The sequence below is a fragment of the Dromiciops gliroides genome, chromosome 1, assembly GCF_019393635.1.
Source record: "Dromiciops gliroides isolate mDroGli1 chromosome 1, mDroGli1.pri, whole genome shotgun sequence".
Classification (NCBI taxonomy): Eukaryota; Metazoa; Chordata; class Mammalia; order Microbiotheria; family Microbiotheriidae; genus Dromiciops; species Dromiciops gliroides.
The window spans coordinates 515,844,438-515,864,781 of NC_057861.1; the positions used below are offsets into that span (position 1 = coordinate 515,844,438).

The window sequence follows — 20,344 nt, forward strand, 5'->3', positions numbered from 1 at the left end:
ATTCATATTAACAACCTCTACTGAGGTGGTGGTTCTAGGTATTCCTCTATAAAGAATTACTCTCTTGCACATAGTCAGATCAGAATTAAAATGGTCTTTTATTTGGTGATAGATTGGAAAGTGACCAATTGGGAAGTCAGAGACTTCACCCCTCAGGGAGGAGGGTTTAGAAACATTCTTCTCCTCAAACGGAGGGAAGGGGTATCCACTTGAAAACTGGAAAGTTCCCTTTTAGGATGGGGTGAGGAAAGCATAGATGCTTGTCATATTCCTGAGAATTGAGGAGGATTCCCCCCCGCCCCCCAAATGATGGTCCTGACCTTTGGGGTTATCAGTTTCCTAGTTCAGGTCTGGTAGTAGCCAAGCCTAATTGATTTTCCTGCTATAGAATTTTATCTCCCTTTACTTCTTAGTATGTCTATCCTGATATCTCATTGGTCAGTCTAAACTTTAATAGTCCCTTGATTCTTCAATTTATCTGTCCTGTTATCTTGGTCATCTTTGGTTTTGCTTCTCTCAGGAGAAACTTCTGATTTATTCCAAGCCCATGTTATCTACCCTCCCTCAGCCACACACAAAGATGGACTTATTGTCCTTGAATTTGCCTTCATTCACATATGCACCAATTCCATGTTTATGACCTCTGAAATTCTGTTATCTGATCATAACCTATTGACTTTTCACTTCTCCTTATGCCATCTAATAAATACCAGATGCTCATACCTTGACCTCCAATCCTTTGGTTTTTGCAGGGTGCCCAGGGTCACACAGTTAGTGTCATGTATTTAAGGCCAAATTTGAAATCAGGACCTCCTAAATCCAGGGCTGGTGCTTTATCCACTGCACCAATTAGCTGCCCCTTACCTCCAATCCTTTGACCTTTCATTTCTCTTCCTGGCCATGACTTCTGACCAAAGCACACTCTCCTTTCCCATTTTGACCCCTTGGTGAACCATTTCAGTTCTAAACTGTCTTCTTGAGTCCCTTGCTCCTTTATATTGCCTATTGTGCCCTCTCAAGCTTCAGCTTGGCTCACTCCCATACTACCTTTGCTCCTACATAATTGCGCTGAACAAAGGTAGAACAAAGGTAGAACAAATCGTGCAACTGTTTAACTGGGTTTACTACAGATTTACATTAAAAATCTCAACTGGGCCCTCAGTGCTGTTCTTCCCTAATTAACTCATTATTCCTTCTCACCACAGTGCTTCTTCAGAAATTTTTTATTCCTCCTCAGTCTTCCCATGGCTCCTCTCTCTACCCACTCAGTTGGAAATCTCGCCTCATGTTTTACTTTAAAAAAAAAAAGGAAAAAAATCACACACAGGCACACAAAATGAAACCATTCACTAAGAACTTCCTTTTGGGGGGCAGCTAGGTGGCTCGGTGGATAGAGCACTGGCCCTGGATTCAGGAGGACCTGAGTTCAAATCCGACCTCAGACACTTAACACTTAGTGACTGTGTGACCCTGGGCAAGTCACTTAACCCCAATTGCCTCACCCCCCCCCCAAAAGACCTTCCTCTTTTCCCCTGCTCCTCATCTCATACTACTCTTGATACCTTCTGCCACTATCTGCTCCTTCACCTTTTCCTTCTTTTCGCCAAGGCAAACCTCTCTATATGTGCAAATGATCCTATTTTATCACAGCTTTTCTAGAAGATTTCAACTCTATTATCCCCACTGTCTTATTAATTAATCTTCAGTCCTTTCCTGTCTACTGGCTGCTTCCCTACTGTCTACAAATGATGTGGGATGGATTTAGGGTCAAATTGATTGTGAGTCGTCTCAAAAGAATTACAAGACTCCGTGACTCAGTTTCCCAAGTTTTATTGCAATACTGTGAGTGAACACAGGGAGAGAACCAGAAAAGTAGAAAGATATCTCTCAAATAAGGAAAGAAAGATAGTTACATTTATAGTATGGATAAATTGATTATCCCCAATAACTATTTCTCCATATATCTTCTGTCTTTAGTGGCTAAAGTCCTTGTGAGGGCTGTCTACCGTAGCTGCTTCCACTTTCTCTCCTCTCAGTTTCTTAATTCTGACTTCTGACCTCATTATTCAAACAAAACTGCTCTTCCAAGTTGCTAATGATCTCTTAATTACCATTGCTAATGACTTTTTTCTCCAGCCTGGTCTAGATCCCCCTTAATGCTAATCCCTTTTCTCTGTAGATTATTTCCAATTTACCCCTGTATTAGTTTGTACATAGTTGTTTGCATTTGTCACCCCATTAAGATGTGAACTTCATGAAATTAGGAACAATTTTTTGCTTTTCTTTGTATCTCTAGTATTTTGGCACAGTACCTAGCACATGGTAAGTACATAATACATGTGTATTGAATGTTTTACTGAATAAATAGAACTTTCCTTTGTGACAAAGTATAATAATTGATCAAGTACATTTGCAGTAGAGATGGTCTGACAGCATAGACTACATTTTCTTCTAGTAATACCCATCTCTGGTATGACAGCGGTATACTCCATTATTTTTTCCTTTGGAACCTTCATTGATCTCCCCTCCCCCCCCCCCCAAAAAAATTTGTTTCCTTTTAATGACCTATTTATTTCACCATCCATCAGTTCATCCATATCTTGGTTCAGTTCTCGGAAGTCTTCATTTTTTAGTGCAGTAATATTTTATTCTTTTCATACAGTAGTTGCAGCCATTTCCTCTATTTATAGTTCACTGTTAACCACAAATAGTGCTATTAGGAATACTTTGGTAAATATTTGATCTTGGGATTTGTGCTCTGTTGTGGCTTTACTGGATCAAACAATAGAGAGGAGAATTCTTGCATCTTTCCTAATTGAAATTCAGAATTTTCTTCTGAATTGACTACTTCCCAACCTAGCCAATGGTATTTCATTGTACTACCACCATCTCCACATGTTGTCAATTTCTGTGCAATAAGATAAAACCTCATTTTAATTTTGAATTTCTCCCATTGTTAGTCATTTGGATTATGTTTTCATGTGATCTTTAGAAAACTCTTGTTCATGTCTTTTGATCAATTTTCTATTAAAGAATGAGTTACATAATTGTGTGTCAGTTCCCTCCCTGTGTATTTGGGGTATTAGACTTTAATTGGTGGTAGCATTTGATGAAACTTTTCCCCCATTCTACCATTTTTCTTCTGAATTTGTATGCATTGATTTTATTTGTATACAAGCCTTTTACTTTTTTGTAGTCATGTTATCAATTTGATCTTTTATGATCTCCTTTATCTTGTATTTAATTAAGAATTAATTCTCCTAGACATGTTTGGGAATGGTATATAAGCTTATTCTCATCTAATATTTTAAAAATAGAACATCATTTTTATATTCAGGTTTCAAACACATTTTGAAACTATTTTGGGCATACTGTGTTAGATATTTATATTTCATTTTATGACACTGCTTTCTAGTTTCCTTTGTAGTTCTTTAAAAAAAGGGAGTCCTTCTGTCAGGAATTTCTCCTAGCAATTTACTGTCTTGATTATATTAAACACTGACTGGATTGCTGTTTTTGATTGCTTCTAATTCTTTCTTTTCTAGTTCTACTTCTGTTGGCTATCACTTTATAGTTTGAAGTATTATAATACTATACCCCCTTAATAGGTTTTCCCCTCATTATTTCCCATGACATTCAAGACTTCTTTTTTTTTAATGGTTTATTTATTGCCTAGTTCTTAAAAAACATCCCCTGATTTGGTATAGCAATAAACCTGAAAATTAATTTAAATAGTGTGGTTATAAGGGTTAACTTCCAGATATTTCTGTATTTGATAGTGTATTTCTATATTTTGAATAAAATTTTTCTTCCTAGTTTTTGTTAGTACTGTAGAAATGCTGGTGTTTGTAGATTTATTTTGTATTCCTAAGTTAACTATTAATGATTTTCTTAGTTTTTCTGATTCAGAATTTCTATATAATGCCAATAAAACCTAGCAGGAAGAAGGAGAATTGCTCTTAAAAATAACTGCAGAAGGTACAAAATACTTGGAAACCCATCTACCAAGATATACACAAGAACTATATGATTACAACTACAAAGCACTCTTTATAGAAATGCAGTCCTAAATAATTGAAAATACTTTAATTGCTCAAGTATCTATGAGTCAATAATGAATGAAAGTACTACCTAAACTTACTTATTTAGTGAAAATTGTTATTTTTAATAACATCTTGCCAATTATTTGCTTTCCCTTTTTTTCTGTAAAGAATATTTTGTAATTGTATTTCTATACTAGTCAAAATACCAGAGAATTGTAAAAATCAGGAAAAAAAATTGTGAAATTCAAGTGGATATTAAAAAGTTAGAGAATCTAATGGTTGATAATTTTTTTAAAAATAGGAAAAGGATCTCACATTATATTCTAAGCAGTAATTCCCAAAATAATTTATTATTCTTTAAAAAAATAAATTGATAATTAGAACAGATTGAATATGCAACATACAAAAATATATCTGTTTAGTTCTCTAGTATTCATTAAATGGAAACATTCCAGCTACTGGTATAAGAACTCACTATTTGACAAAAACTACTGTGAAAATTGGGAAACAATATAGAAGAAATTAGATTTAAACCAATACCTTACACTTTATACCAAGATAAGCTCCATCCATATAATAAGATCCATTCCCCAATAGATAAATGGTCAAAGGGATAACCAGGTAGTTTTCTTTTTCTTTTTGGGGTGGGGGTGGGGGCAGGGCAGTGAGGGTTAAGTGATTTGCCCAGGGTCACACAGCTAGTAAGTGTCAAGCGTCTGAGGTTGGATTTGAACTCGGGTCCTCCTGAATCCAGGGCTGGTGCTTTATCTACTGTGTCCTCTACCAGGTAGTTTTCAAAGGAAGACATCCAAACTATCCATTATTAAAATGCTAAAAATCACAAATAATTAAAGAAATGTAAATTAAAAATTTTATACCACTTCTGGGCCTAATATCCAAAAGAGATCAAATAAATAGAAATAGAAAAATGTCCACTATATATATACAAAAATACAGCAGTTCCTTTTTTTTTTTAATGTGGCAAAAAAAAGTAGAAACTAAAGGAATGCTTATTGATTTAGAAATGGCTAAGTTCTGTATGAAAGTGATTGATTACTGGTGTTTTGTAAGAAATGTAGAAATTTTAAAAAGACTTGGAGGGAGAGAAAAAGAATTAAGTGCCTATTGTGCGCCAGGTACTGTGCTAAGTGCTTTATATAAATTATCTCATTTAATATTCATTGCAACCCTGTGAGAGGTAGGGGCTTTTATTATCCCCATTTTGTTGTTGAGGAAACTGAAGAAGATAGAGAAGTTAGGGTACTTACCCATGATCACACATTGAGGCCAGATTTGAGCTCAAATCTTCCTGACTCCAAATCCTCTATTCATTATTCCACCTAGCGGCTTAGGTAGAGAGTCTGATGAACTCAATGCAAAATGCAAGAGGCAGATTCAGAAGGACAATTTATGTTACAAAATCAATATAAAAAGAACGATTTTGAAGATGTTTATAAGCTGATATAAACATTGTCCAAGGATTCATTGATAGTTACTGCTTCCAGTTATACTGATTAATGCATAGGCACATGGAAAAATTAGTTTATTATATGCCCAGAGCATAGACTCATGATATACAAAAACCAAGGGGTTCTGAGCAATAGTTTCTTCAAGCTTATAAGAAGTCTTAGTTACCTGGGTTGGGTGCTGCTATGGAGTTTTGCAGAAGGGAAAGGTAAAGGTTCACATATCAAAGAACAAACTGGTAGCCTAAGGGAATAATCTACTTCAGGTTAAGTGATGAACTGATTGGCAAACTCTAGGCATTATCTCTTGAATTTTCACACTGACCTTTAGCTCCCAAGAGAGCTACCGCTAGTTTTTTGACATGCTCATTTTAAGTAAATGAAGGTAATAGAGCTGAACCAGAAACTCTCTTACTACTAATCAGCTAAACACCTGAGCTAAAGTTTGATCTCAGCTAAATTCTGAAATTCTTTTATCACAAAACTGAAGGATGAAATGAGCAGAAACAAGAGAATACTTTATACAGTAACAACAATGTAAAGACAAACAACTTTGAAATCTGTAAATCCTATGATCAATACAGTGACCATCCATGATTCCAGAAGACAATAATGAAATATAAAACCTGCTTCCTGATAAAAGTGATAGATTTAGGGTGGAGATCTCGCACACAAACACCAAGAGGGAATTTATTTTGCTAGACTTTGTATGTTTGTTAAAAGGAATTTGTTGGGGCAGCTAGGTGGCGCAGTGGATAGAGCACCGGCCCTGGATTCAGGAGGACCTAAGTTCAAATCCGCTCTCAGATACTTGACACTTACTAGCTGTGTGACCCTGGGCAAGTCACTTAACCCCAATTGCCTCACCAAAAAAAAAATAAAAGGAATTTGTTTTTCCCTTTTCTCCTTTTTTCTTCAATGGGGAAAGCAAATAGATTTTTGTTTCATATATGATATGTAAAATAGTAGTGGCAGGGCGCTACAGATGTTGCCTTGTCATTTATTTTACTTAATTGTTTTACTTTGTTATTGGAGTTTTATTTTTTGTTATATATTTATAATGTAGACACAGAACAGATCTATAAAATCCTTACTGTTTTCCATAATAAACACTGCACACAAATAGAGATAATTTTGTCTAGGTAATGCTCTTTATTTGGTCTCTTAATTGCTATATAGCTAGAATTTTAAGGGCTATATCAGATAAAATTAGGACACTGCTTTACATCCTTTTTATAGTGAGAAAGTTCCTAATATTTTCCATTGCTTAAAATTATATATCTTGTTTTAAAATATGCATTTGATCAGTATTATAAAAGGACCTTTCCATGCCTGTTTTTTTCTTTAGGATTTTCATTATAAATGAATGCTATGTTTTGTTGGCAAAGGCTTTTTCAATAGATATTTTATTTTTCTGTATTCTAGGCAGCCTCAAAGCAAAGTATAAAATGAGGTTGGAACAGATGATCTTTTCAACTTTGAATCTATTAATACAATAGAAGGTTGCCTTTTTCATCACTCCTACCTGTTTTCTGCTCTATATTCCATTAGTCATTTTTCCCTTATTCACTTCATCTAGCTATTTGGCAATAACATTGTGTCATAGACTCCCTATAAAATGATAGACCAGGAAGGAACTCTAGGGATGAAGTAATCCAAATCTCTGCTTTTGGAGATGAGGAAAATGAGTTAGGTAGAGATTCCTGCCCTTAACAAATGTAAGGCTGCACTTGTTTGTTTGGGATCATCAGTTCTTAATTCTAGGGAGGATTATTCTGTGACATGGGGATAATTCAGTAGTTCTCAAAATGTGTACCCAGTTTCAATCAGGTGTGCTGCTAAGTTCCAGTTGTATGGAACTTATACTCGCAATCACATGGACATGACTGAGACACCCAGAATTCATTATGTAAAGAAATAATACTGTTTAATTCTTAGATAAACTCATTTTCCTTTGGAAACTTAAATAGTAATGGGGCCACTAAAATGCACATAAGGATCCTTGTGGACCTTATTGATTTAGAAAGCCACATGCTAACATTATCTCTGTTTTATTAAGTTTTCTTAAATATTTTCTAATTACATTTTAATCTAGTTCTGGGCCATATTGAGGGCTATGTGTGCATGACCATTGGATGTCTATTGTGACAGACCCTTTTTTAGAAAGTGAATCTTCATTAAGTGGTAAACTTTCTTAATATTGGGAATTCCTGAGGTTGATGAAGTAACTTTTACAAAACCTCATCCCACCCCTGCACCCTTGCCCCCTTCTAAAAGGATAGATGTCTAATTTGGGGTTTTGTTTTTTAAAAAGTCAACTTACTCTCACTAATAATGGGATTGAGTCTTTTAGAAGAAAGAATAAAGAAATGATACTGTGCCATAACTAGAAAAATGTTTGTAAAACACTGGTCTGGTAAGCTTAATTTTAGGTCTGACTTTTAGAGGGGAGCTTTGTGAAGCTTACAATTTCATTTTCCTGTGGGAGCCTGACACAGGTCAAGGGCATATATAGTCTACAAAAGTGCATTCTAGCATGCAGTATTATTGCGTGTCAAGGCCAAATGGAAAAAGGTGGTGTTTTTTGTTTTGTTTTTTCTTTTTCAGTTTATCGCTTTAGCATAGACAGACTTCTGCTCACTCTTTTAGGAGCAAAAATCATTGAGATTTAGGATCTAGACCTGGAGGGAATCTGAGGACTTTTCTAGTTCTACTGTCTCCTCAGTTTACTCTTAGTCAAGGTCTCTTTGTTCCCTAGTGTCCATGTTGGTATTCTAAGTTAATTCACCTCTACTAGGATCACATTCCTGTCTTTCTTTCCTCCTTTAATATTTTCATTTCCATTCTCTCTCTCTCTTTTTTTAGTGAGGCAATTGGGGTTAAGTGACTTGCCCAGGGTCACACAGGTACTAAGTGTTAAGTGTCTGAGGCTGGATTTGAACCTCAGGTACTCCTGAATCCAGGGCCAGTGCTCTATCCACTGCGCCACCTAGCTGCGCCCTTTAATATTTTGAATCTTATTTATTTGCATGTAGAGTGGAAACTTCTTGAGTGTAGGGATAATTTATATCTTATACACAATAAACATGCAAAGGATCTTTGACTAAGGAACTCCATTATGTTAATTCTTTTCACTTAAGCTCACCTTTCCTGTTTATGTTAGGTGCTTTGAGGTGAAGTAACTTACATAGGGATTGTTGTATAGGGACCCAGATCTTCTTGATTTTAAGCACAGCATTTTATATATTGCTTCTTTATCTCCATAGCATTTCATCGATCAATGGACTGGGACAAAATAAACCTTAGTTATTGATATAATTTTTACTATAAATTTTACAATAGTGACTCTTTGGATTTTTTCCAGATTGATTTTGCTTGCAACATTACTAGAAAACTCACTCCTATTTTGTAAAAAAAAAAAAAAAACATCTCACCAATGCAATGGTACAGAAGAGTTCCAGGGAACTCATGATAGAAGAGGATCTCCATATCCAAGAAAAAAAACAACTGTGGAGTATAGATGCTGATTGAACCATACTATTTCTTTTATTTTGGGTGCTGGTTTTTTTTTCTATTTTGAGGTTTTGCATCACTGCTCTGATTTTTTTTCTTGTAACAGGATTAATGCAGAAATAGGATTAATGTTATTATGTGTATATATATATATATGTGTGTGTGTATATATATATCTATATGTATATGTATAGAGATATATAGATATAACCTATATCAGATTACCTGCTGTCTAGGGGAGGGGGGAGGGAGGGGAGGGAGGGAGAAAAATCTGAAATTGTAAAGCTTGTATAAACAAAAGTTGAGAACTATCTTTACATGTCACGGAAAAAATAAAATACCTTATACATAAAAAAAAAAAGTTACAATAATGGAACTACCCAAACATTAACTGTCAATCTGGAGCATTAAAATGGGGAATATAGATGAAAAAAAAAAACCCAAAAAACCCCTAACTGAAGCACACTAACTCTTATTTGGTGAGCATATATATTGAGATATGGAATGGTATTTTTGTTATAGTGTTACTTGCAGAGTGCATTTTACAGATTTTAAAAATAAAACTTGTTTAACTTGTAATTTAAGGGAACTGTGTATCTGTTTTTAATACTTTCCCTTTCCTCAAAAGTCCATTTACTTGTACCATGCATGATACACACTTAATGCAGTAAATAGAAGAGAAGGCAAGCACATTGATGACAAGGAAAGTGCCTTACAGCAGACAAACAGGAAAACTATAAAAAGCAGACACAGAAATGTAAAGATCATAGCAGTTTGAGATTATTTACTGTAGGAGAAAAACAGGCCCACACACTTCTGTGAAACCCAAAAATTATCCCTGGAAATGCATGCTTAAATAAAAATTGTTTTAGATTTTTAAAAATAGTTTTTATTTTAGGGGCGGCTAGGTGGCGAAGTGGATAAAGCACCGGCCCTGGATTCAGGAGTTCCTGAGTTACTAGCTGTGTGACCTTGGGCAAGTCACTTAACCCCCATTGCCCTGCAAAAAAAAAATAATAATGATTTTTAAAAAAAAGTTTTTATTTTAAAAAAAAACACACAACCAAGTTGTGTTTAGTTTACTGTTTAAAGAAGCACAGACATTGTAATTCTTGTAAGGTATTTACCCATAATAATTAAAATGTGTTTGTAGGTGCAGCTAGGTGGCGAAGTGGATAGAGCACTGGCCCTGGAGTCAGGAGTACCTAAGTTCAAATTCGGCCTCAGACACTTAACACTTACTAGCTGTGTGACCCTGGGCAAGTCACTTAACCCCAATTGCCTCACTTAAAAAAAAAAAGCTTTTAAAAAAAAGTATTTGTAACTTAAAAGTTTTATAATTGAGCCATCTGCAAAAAATGTTCTCTCAGAATAGATAATCTTTCAGGTAACCCAAGAAAAGCCGTTTGCCATTATAAATGACTCTTTACCACCCAGGACCAAGTAAATACAGTTACCTTAGAAAACTAGTTTTGATTGGTCTGGGTTGACAACATTGTATATGAAAAGTCTTGAATAATTATAGAAGCAAAATCCAAAATAGAAGTTCAAAGGTAGAAAACACGATTATGGTCTGGAGTGGTTGGGAAAAGCTTCCTGGAAGATTTTATATTGGAAAGGAGGGAATGATAAAAGCCAAGAAACAGTGATGGAAATGAACAAGATAAGCACTAAAGAAGAACATTCACACGGGGCTTGTAACAGAAAAGAAAATTGGAAAGCTAGGTTGGAGGCAGATCATTAAAGGCTTTAAATGCCAAATAGAGTTGATATTTTATCGTAGAGTTAAGAGGGTGCCATTGAAGCTTAATGACTACGGGGATGACATCATTCAACCTGGGTTCTCTACTATCCTTTTCCCCACACTTTCAATTCAGTAGACGTTTTAAAAGTAATTATCATTTGGCAGTCATTGTATTGGGTGCTGAGGATGTGAAGACAAAACACTTGATGATTTATTGGATTTTGAAGGGTAAGATAGGGAAGAATCAGTGATGATTCTAATGGTCCCACCTTAGTGGAGGAAAGTAGGTTTGTATAGATGATGAAAAGTTAGATTTTAGACATTTCAGTTTTAAGTGACAGCAGAAAACCCAAATGGAAATAATAAAAGAACTGGAAGAGGTATTAAGAAACAACCCTCTCCTTTTTCTTTAGCCGAGTTTGTAATGGTTACTACAGTTAATGGGGTTTGGGGAGGAGATAATGATGACATGGCTAAAAATTTTGTCAACTAGCTCTCCTACTTACTATCCCTGTGGCTTTGAGCAGGTTACTTGACATCAGTTCCTCATGTGTAAAATGAGGTTAGACTATATGGCTTCTAAGGCCCTTTCTAGCTCCAGCTTCTAAGCTATGATCCTATGGTACTAATTGAAGTTTGGGAATAATATAGAGGTAATAGTTGAAACAGTGAATGTGACCTCTATGGAGAGAAGTTATTATATAAAGAGAAAAATAAATGTCAAAGGAGTGAACTAATAGTATACACAAATATTTAAGATGAAGAGGGGCCAGGAGTGTTCAGGGAGGTCAGAGGAGAGAGCAGTGATTCTGTACTGTCACAAAGTAAGAGGAGGAGAGAATTTTAAGAAGGAAGGGAAAAAGCAGGTGGGTCACCAGTGTTGAATGCTGCAGAAAGGTAAAAGAACTTAGTATTGAGAAATGCTAAATTATTTGTCAATAAAAAGATCCCAGGTGACTTGTATGAAAGAATAATTTCTATAGGGTGGTGCTAATGGAAACTAGATGTAGGCAGTGAATAACTGGGCACAAAGTATTATTCAAATAGAATATTAAATGTTTATTGCTTTGTGGTGGGGAACATAGATAACATTGACTTAAAATCTGTTTATCTTTTCATCTTAAAAACAAATGTCCTTTTGAGAATTTCTCTCTTGACTCAGTTGCTTTATGACTAGCTTCCTTTAAAAGTGTTGATTTTGTTGGAAACTGTAATGTTGAAGTTGTCATATGATAGTTTCCATGGTGACAAACAAAGCAGCATTGGATTATGACATCAATACAAGAATAAGAATAACTTAAATTGGAAATTGTGTGGGAAGAAAACTTTTATAATCGATATTTAATAATTTTATGACAAGAAAAAAATGAGATATATCTTCATCTTTCTTGGATTAAATAAGAGTCATACTCCTTTTTAAACTAAAATGTATTTACCCAAGTAACAGTATTATATTCTTTGGACTTTTAGTGGTAGTTTTGTTTTGTGGTGGTTTTCTTTTTTGTAGTTCTCTCTTAGATTGTTTATTGTTGGGGGTGGGGGTGTTACCGCATTGCTGGCAGCTATAAACCAGCCAGGTTTATCATTCCTTAGGTATTCACAATTTTATGTTTCTATAAAAAATACTTCCCCATTCTTTTGGTTTTGATAACCTAGTTGATAGTACCCTCAGAAGAGAATTTTCATATTTTTTTAGCAAAAATAAGAATATCTCTAATAACTTTTAAAAGCACTATTTTAATATTTTAACTTATCTTTATAAAACTAGTTTCTGAACTTCATCAAAATCCATTATATAGATTATAGTTTTTAAAATGTTACTCTTGGACTCAATACTTAAATGAATCTACTGTAACGATTGGAATGACGCCACCTGCTGGATACTGTGATCTTACGAATTTGGAAGTTCACTCCAGTGAAGCAGATCACAGCAATCAATGTCTGCCCATCCTGTGCTACTGTTGTCCATGTCTGTGTCTTCCCATAAGTCTCTATAAGGGGTTTATCTGGTTTACTGGAGACTACTCTCACTTTCCACCAACTGGTAGTTTAGTGCAAAGCTTCTTAAACTGTGGGACACAATCCTATATGCATAACTGAATGTGGGGGTTGCAAAAATTTTGGCTAAGTAAAAGGTTATGCATACCTATTTTGTATGCTTATATACCCGGGTCATGTGAAAATTTCTCTGGTGAAAAGGGTCTGTGAGTGGAAAATGTTAAAGAAACCCTGGTTTAGGGGATAGAGCACTGGACCTGTAGTCTGGAAGACCTGAATTCAAATATGGCATCATACTAACCAGCGACTTAAAGGGATTTAAAAGTGAGGCAGACCTCTGTTTATCTCATTTTCCTCAATGGTAAAATAGGGGTAATAATAACACCTATTTCATAGAGTGATTGTGAGAATCAGGTGATACATTTTGTCAAAAGCACTTAGCACAGTAGCTGGCACAGAGTAGGCACCATATAAATATTTCTTTCCTTTTCTCCTGACGTTTAGAGGGCACCAGTAAGCAGTCTGGCTGTCATCCTTTGCCCTTGCCATGTGACCAGCTCTTCCACTTTTACTCCTTCAGAGTCTTTCATGGGTTTTATGGTACAGCCTTCACATATCAGCTATGCACCTTTCCATTGTTCTTTGAATCACTCATTTTTTAAATTCTTCAGAAACAGTTGTAATCCAAATCTGATTCCATATAACAACATATTTCAGGTGCTTATTTTTTCACTATCTTCCTATAACTCCTAGTTAAGCCATATTTTTGGACAATAGAATTTCACTTTTAAGATAGTCTCTGTATGAGACTATATTTTTCCAAAGTTACAGGTTAATACAGCTTTTAACTACTCCTTTTTACTTATGGTTGCTTTTGTTCCTCACTCACCACTTTCCCTCTCTCTTCTTTCTGGAAAAGAAACAAACATATCTTCAGTGTACATAGATATGGCCATTGTTAAAGATGTAAAATAAATTATAGGTATCATTATTTTTAAGAAATGAGAAAAATACATTTCATATTAAATTTAGCTATTAAAGTTTAACAAATCATTTTTATCAACTTTTGAAGAATTAAATGTCCTGCTTTTGTTTGTAGTTTAACTTGTGAATTAGTTTTAGCTACTCATGTCATTTAGGTATTTCTCATTTCCTTTACAGGACATGCAGGTGTATCTGCCAGCATGATGAAGAAAAGGACCTCCCACAAGTAAGCATTTTGTAAAACTTGATTTTAATTTTTATTATGTTTCAAATATCCTCTTTAGTTATTACATGTATGATACATGCTGCTGCTTATAGCATATATTTCCATTTCATCTTGTTCAGGGATGCTCAAATATTCATTTGCTTTTACAAGACTGTTACAAAAACAAGTAGTAGGCCCTAATATGTTGAACATAGAGCCATAGTACCAGAATTAATTTTCAGATATTGTCTCTGATTTTCTTAATGACCTTGGGCAATTACTCGCCTTTTTCTTTTGGTATTATCTGCTTCCTGTTTCACAGAGACACTGCAGGTTAACTCAGTGATTAAACTGTTTGTAAATGCTAACTTTACTAGGATTATTTTCAAATTACTAAGAGAAGGTGTTACATTGACTTTAAGTATTGGAATTGCACTCTTAGAGCTAAATTTGACATAGGGGATTTAGTTATTAAAGTCTCATAAGTAACTTGTAATGTGGAAGTCTCCTAGATACTCAGGAAAACTATAATAAGGCACAATTACATTGAGTATACTACATGTTACTAATCTTTTTCATAGGTGAAACAAAAGTTTAACTTCACTTATTGCAATGAAAGAATATTCTTTTTATAATAAAGTTTGACACATTTTTATTTTACACTTTATCTGTAGAGATTTGGAAATGTTAGTAACATTCTGATCTTAATATTTTTGTTCATAAAGATTCTAATTCTATTATTTTTGTTCTTGTGGGGTTTTTTTTTTGCAGGTTTATATTGTGTGCTAGACCCAGAAAAATATGAGAATCAAAATTTATATATCCAACAGAATTTCATAATTTTATAGGATATTTACATTTCTATTCCTCTAGAATTCTTTTTTTGTATTTTGTGGTTTTAAAAATTCTTTTGCTATTTTTATTCACATTTTACTCTTGTAATTTAGTTCATATATAAATCCATTTCACCATTTTTATTAAAAAAATTTTTCTTCTCAACATTAACTAAAATGAGAGCTTCCACATACATTGTAGAACAGAAAAAAATTTGTACATGGAGCTATGAATCTATTATGGATAGCTTACTTTTCTTTTAAAGTATATAATCAATTCAGTATATTCCTTTCAGAGTTGTCCTGCTTTTCTGCTATTCCTTTTGTTCTTTTTCTGTGCATTTAAAAAATGTGTTTCAGTGAAGCTTTTTAAAGTTTTTATTTTTATTTTTGGACAACTAGTTCCCCTCTACCTGTGCAGTCAAACAGTGAATCAAAAAGAGCGGAAAAAAGGGGCTAGGTGGCACAGTGGATAGAGCACTGGCCCTGGATTCAGGAGGACCTGAGTTCAAATTCGGTCTCAGACACTTAGCAAGTACTAGCTGTATGACCCTGGGCAAGTCACTTAATCCCAATTGCCTCACAAAACAAACAAACAAAAAAAGAGGGGGGGGGAAGCAGTTAAGCAAGACTAACCAATGCATGACCAGAGTCTTTACAGACATAATACATGTCATATTCCGTATATTTGTCAACCACTGCAATGAAGGGAGTGAGGTACAGATTTTTATCTCTTCTTTTAGGTTATTGTAATTACAAGGCAAGAATTACATTTTTGTGAAAGACTTCAAACACAGTGTTAAAGTGAATTGCCTTCATCATATTATAGTTGTGAATTTGGGGGTATGCTTCACTTAAGATCATAGATTTATAATTGGAAGGGACCTCAGAAGGTAGCTATTGTATTACCAGTGAGAAAACTGAAACCCAGGATCCCACATGAAGTAAGGTGCTGAGGTGTGATTAAAGTTAACTTAGAGAAAAATAGACCCCTGCTTTCTAAGAGCAGTGAGGTCAATTAGGTTTTTTTCCTATCAATCTGTTTCTCTCTCTTTTCCACTGACAACCTGGTTTAACTTCTAGTTCCAGGCATCGACTTTCTCTTGATTGTTCTCTGGACATACATAGACAGGTGCTCACTTAAGAGAGCCATAGTTTCATAAAATCTAGTACTTGGGGTCTGTGTGACCTTGGGCAAGTTCCCTAACCCTTCTGGGCTTTCTTTTTCTCATCTGTAAAATAGAGAGGTTGGGTTCAATGACCTATCAAGCCTCTTCTAGCAGTTAAACTAAATCTATAATTATGTTGTCCTTTAAAACATGTTGACTTTTTCCCACTCATGGCTCTGGTATCTCACTGTGAGAACTCATTAACAAATGATCGAGCAGCTAATACAGAGATGAAGTTGGGCTTAGAATTCAGAGAACCATTTATGTGTGATGCTGTAGCACTACATGCTAGCCTTTCTCCATTTACTAAAATGGGTTCCCTGCATTTGAATGATCAAAACTTTCCCAGCTGTGAGTGTTTTGTACTACATATTCAATAAATATTAAGTGCTTATTCTTTCTAAAGCACAGTACTAGGTACTGGGAATTCAAAGATGAAAAATGATCATCCCTATCCTAAGAAATTTATTGCTAAGTACAGTTAAAGTGGTAAAAATGGTGAAGGGACACTGTCTAACTTAGGAAAAGGCTAATTACAAAGGAGATCAAACAGTGAATGACTTGAGAGTCTAAGTATGGAAATGAATATATGCATCATAGAAATTGTAAGATATTAATATTTTCTCTAAATATAGAGCTTTTATTATCATTTAATAAATAAGCATTTATTAAAAGCACTTAACTTTAATCTCAGAAAAGCCCTTACTTCTGATTTCTGTACACATGTGTGTAAAATCTAGTGAGGTACAACGTACTGTGCCAGGTTTTATGGGGGATATAAATGTATATTAAGACATTGTTCCCATCCTTAAGTAACTGGAATCTACTAGGGTGACATAAAACAGGTTTATAAATAACTACTATAAGTATATATGAGCTAAGTATAACATTTATATTTAAATTTTATTCATGGTATTACTGATACCATTTTTTTCGTGTTGCTGCCCTAAAAACCAAACCAAATTTAACAGCAGAGAACTTATACATGTATAGTTATAGCATGCATAATTTTATGGGACTGTCTTAAGTTCATGTCTTTGCTATTTAGCTTTATATCTTTAATACCAGAAAATGTTTTTCTGAAGTAATTATCTGTCATAAATTTGAATTTGTATTTTGTTACTGAAAACATTTCAAAAATAATAATACCATATATGTAAGACAGATACTCAGCATATCAGAGGTATGGTTATCATATTGAGTCACACTGCATGTTTTCTTAGTGAAATAGCAAAATGCCAATGGTTAGCATGTACTCCTATTAATTACATATAAGTATGCATTCATATAAATTACTTGCAGTAATTTATTTCCAAGCTTGCCAGGAAGGAGCTCAAGGCCCACTGATTGGGAGCCATTTCAGAGGATGGAAGCTTCTGTTGTCCCTATCCCTGAATCATAAACTATTTTTTTCATCACAACTGCATCAAAAACAAAATTCAAAGAGCAGCCATCTACTTCAGTGTTCTCTAGATTGATGGGTCTGTTCCATGATTAACAGGTCACAACCTGTTTAAGGGAAGATCCTCTTTGCATCAATACTGAATTTCATATTCTTGCAACTATGAGCCTAAAATAAGGAAATAGTTTTTTCTTTCCTTATATTTTAAGAATGTTTTTTTCCTTGTAGGCCTCTTCAGGTGAATGGTAGAATGTCTAACTTAATCCTTGCAGAATGTAAGGTGGGAGAGGGGGCAATTCATTCATTTCACCTTAGAAATGGTCATACTCTTAATCTTTTAAACTTTTTCAAGTATTCCACTTCCATGTTCATGAACTCCAAAGTTCCTTTATCTGATCATAACCTAAACTTTTATTCCATGTTTCCTTTGCCTTATAACCACTATTCTGTTGTTCACTATGACCTCCAATGGCTAATCTTGTTCCCCCTTCCAACATTAACCTTTTGGTGACACTTCAGTTTTACACCAGGCTCTACTCTCAAATCCCTTGCCCCCTTGTTCTTTGGCCAGTTATGCCTTGCTAAAACTCATTCTTGTATTACTTTGACCATTTACCTCTCCAAGGACCTCAAAGGAAAAAACCATGCTGAGTGAATTTGATAAAGGAAGAATTTGAAAGTGGCAGTAGGGAGCACAGACTCAACATGACCAGTTGACTCAAAGAGTAAACATGACCAGTAGAATTGCACATGCTGCTGAAGAGAGTTTGAAACATTCATCAATCCAGGCTAAGACCATTTTGTATTTGTTACATAGTCTCAGCTGGAGATTTCCAGTGCAACCTGGAAATCTGCTAGCTCATCATGGAAGCACTTCTGACATTTTCATTCCCCACAACACACTTTCCCTCACTCTCTCACTTGATGACTTTACATGGTACCAACTTGAAAAATTGTAAATGATTTGCTGAGAGCTCTCATTCTATTCTGATCCCTTTACCACCCTCCTTCAGCTGACATCACTCAGAAATCTTTCGTATTTCTTCCTTTGCCCTATTTCACATGAAGATATGTAGCCCTTTTTCTTGCCGAGGCAAACCTACATCAAGTCAAGCCAGTTCAATTTAGTTAGCATTTAAAAAATACCTACTATGTTCTAGGAACTATGCTAAGCACTAGTGATACAAAGGAAGGCAAAAAAATAGTCCCTGACTGCAGAGCTTACAGTCTAATGGGGGAAACAACATGTAAATAAATAATGCCAAAACAAGCTTATATACAGGATATATTGGAGGCAGTCTAAGAGGGAAAGCACTTAGGAACATCTGGGAATGGCTTCTTGCAGAAAGGAAACCAAGAAAGGTGGAGAGTGGAGATGAGAGATCGAGCGAGCGAGCATGTGTGTGTTTCCAGACATGGGGGCAGCCAGTGATAATGCTTAGAGTTAGATGGCAAGGAACAGCAAGGAGGCCAATGTCACTGCATCACAAAAGTACAGTGGCGGCTGAAGAGGTGACTGGAAAGGTAAGTAGGGGCCAGGTTAGAAAAGGCTTCAAAAGTCAAACACGGGATTTTATATTTGGTTCTCTCTCCTACAGAGCCACAAGAGTTTGTTGAATAGAGAAATGATATAGTCAGACCTATACTTTGAGAAGATGTTTGACAACTGAGTGGAAAATAGATTGGAGTAGAGAGACACGAGACAGGTTGACAAACCAGTAGACCAATGCAGAAGTCTAGGCATGAGGTGACAAGGGCCTAAACCAAGATGGTGGGAGTGTCAGAGGAGGGAAGGATACAAGAGATAGATAAGATAGAAACAACAGGACTTGACAGTTGATTGGTTATGAAAGAGTGAGAGAGTAAGTACTTGAGGATGACACGTAGATTGTGAGCCAAGGTGACTACAAGGATTGTGTGGTTTCCCTGACCCAGCTTCTTTCTCCCCATTCACAATGTGGGGAAGTTTTACCTAAAAGAAAACAAAACTGCCCTTAGTACCTCATTGGCCTTGGCCTCCCTCATATAACTTCGTTCTCTAAAACCTCCTTTCTATCCACTTTACCTCTTAGCAGCTTGGGGTAGAACAAACTTAACTCTGGGGCATTACTGGCACTGGCATGTCTGGCACAGTTTCTTGATCATCTAAGGGCATAAAAAGTCCCCACTGTGTAGAATGTAGGCCACCAAGACATGGTGGATTCTGAAGCCCACAGTAGTCACCCTGTCTTGCTGACTAGGCACATTTCTATGTGGCATTGGTTCAGAGAAACTGCATGCTACTCTATCCTTACTGTGTTAGGGCAAAGTGAACCTCTTTGTGTTAAATGTTTAGTGAATTGCTATAACAGGACAAAGATAATGAGTTGATAATAAAACACTAGAAAGCATAGGAATAAATGGGTCTTTCCTTAAAAAATATAAGTAGTATGTTATCAAAAACCAAGAGTCTGCATTATATGTAATAGTGATAAACTAAAAACCATCAGGGATAAAGCACTAATGTCCATTATCACTGCTATTATTTGATTCAATACTAGAAGTGATAAAGTGATAAAGCATGAAAGAAAAACTGAGGGAATAAGCATGGCAAAGAAGGAACACAAATGATCACATTTTCTGATGATATATGATGGTGTATTTAGAGAGTCAACTGAAACAATAATTTCAGCAAAATTGCAGGGCATAAAGTCATCTCCCATAAATCATCAGCATTGAAAAAAATATTACCAGCAAAATCCATTAGGAAGAGAAAAGTTACATTGAAAATAATACAGAAAGTAAATACTTTGGAGTCTGCCTGTCAATACACATTGAAAAGAATTATAAGAAAATAATTACAAAACATTCATTATATATAAAGATAACTAACAATTGGAGAAGTATTCATTTTTTCCTGCGGAGGTTGAACCAATATAATTTTCCTAAATTTTTTTTAGTTCCATTTCTGTCAAAATAACAATATAGAGCTGGGGTGGGGGGAAGAT

The 20,344-nt window shown here is 35.2% G+C and overlaps 1 protein-coding gene across 6 annotated transcripts in view; it reads left to right on the forward strand.

Annotated features, from left to right (window-relative positions):
* Window positions 1-20,344, forward strand: part of SPIN1 (spindlin 1) — a 119,334-nt gene that overhangs the window by 76,420 nt on the left and 22,570 nt on the right. For all 6 annotated transcript variants that reach the window (XM_044003720.1, XM_044003730.1, XM_044003758.1 and 3 more), the window contains one exon: window positions 13,926-13,974. In XM_044003720.1, the coding sequence (XP_043859655.1) occupies window positions 13,926-13,974 (49 nt within the window). The remainder of the gene's footprint in view (window positions 1-13,925; window positions 13,975-20,344) is intronic.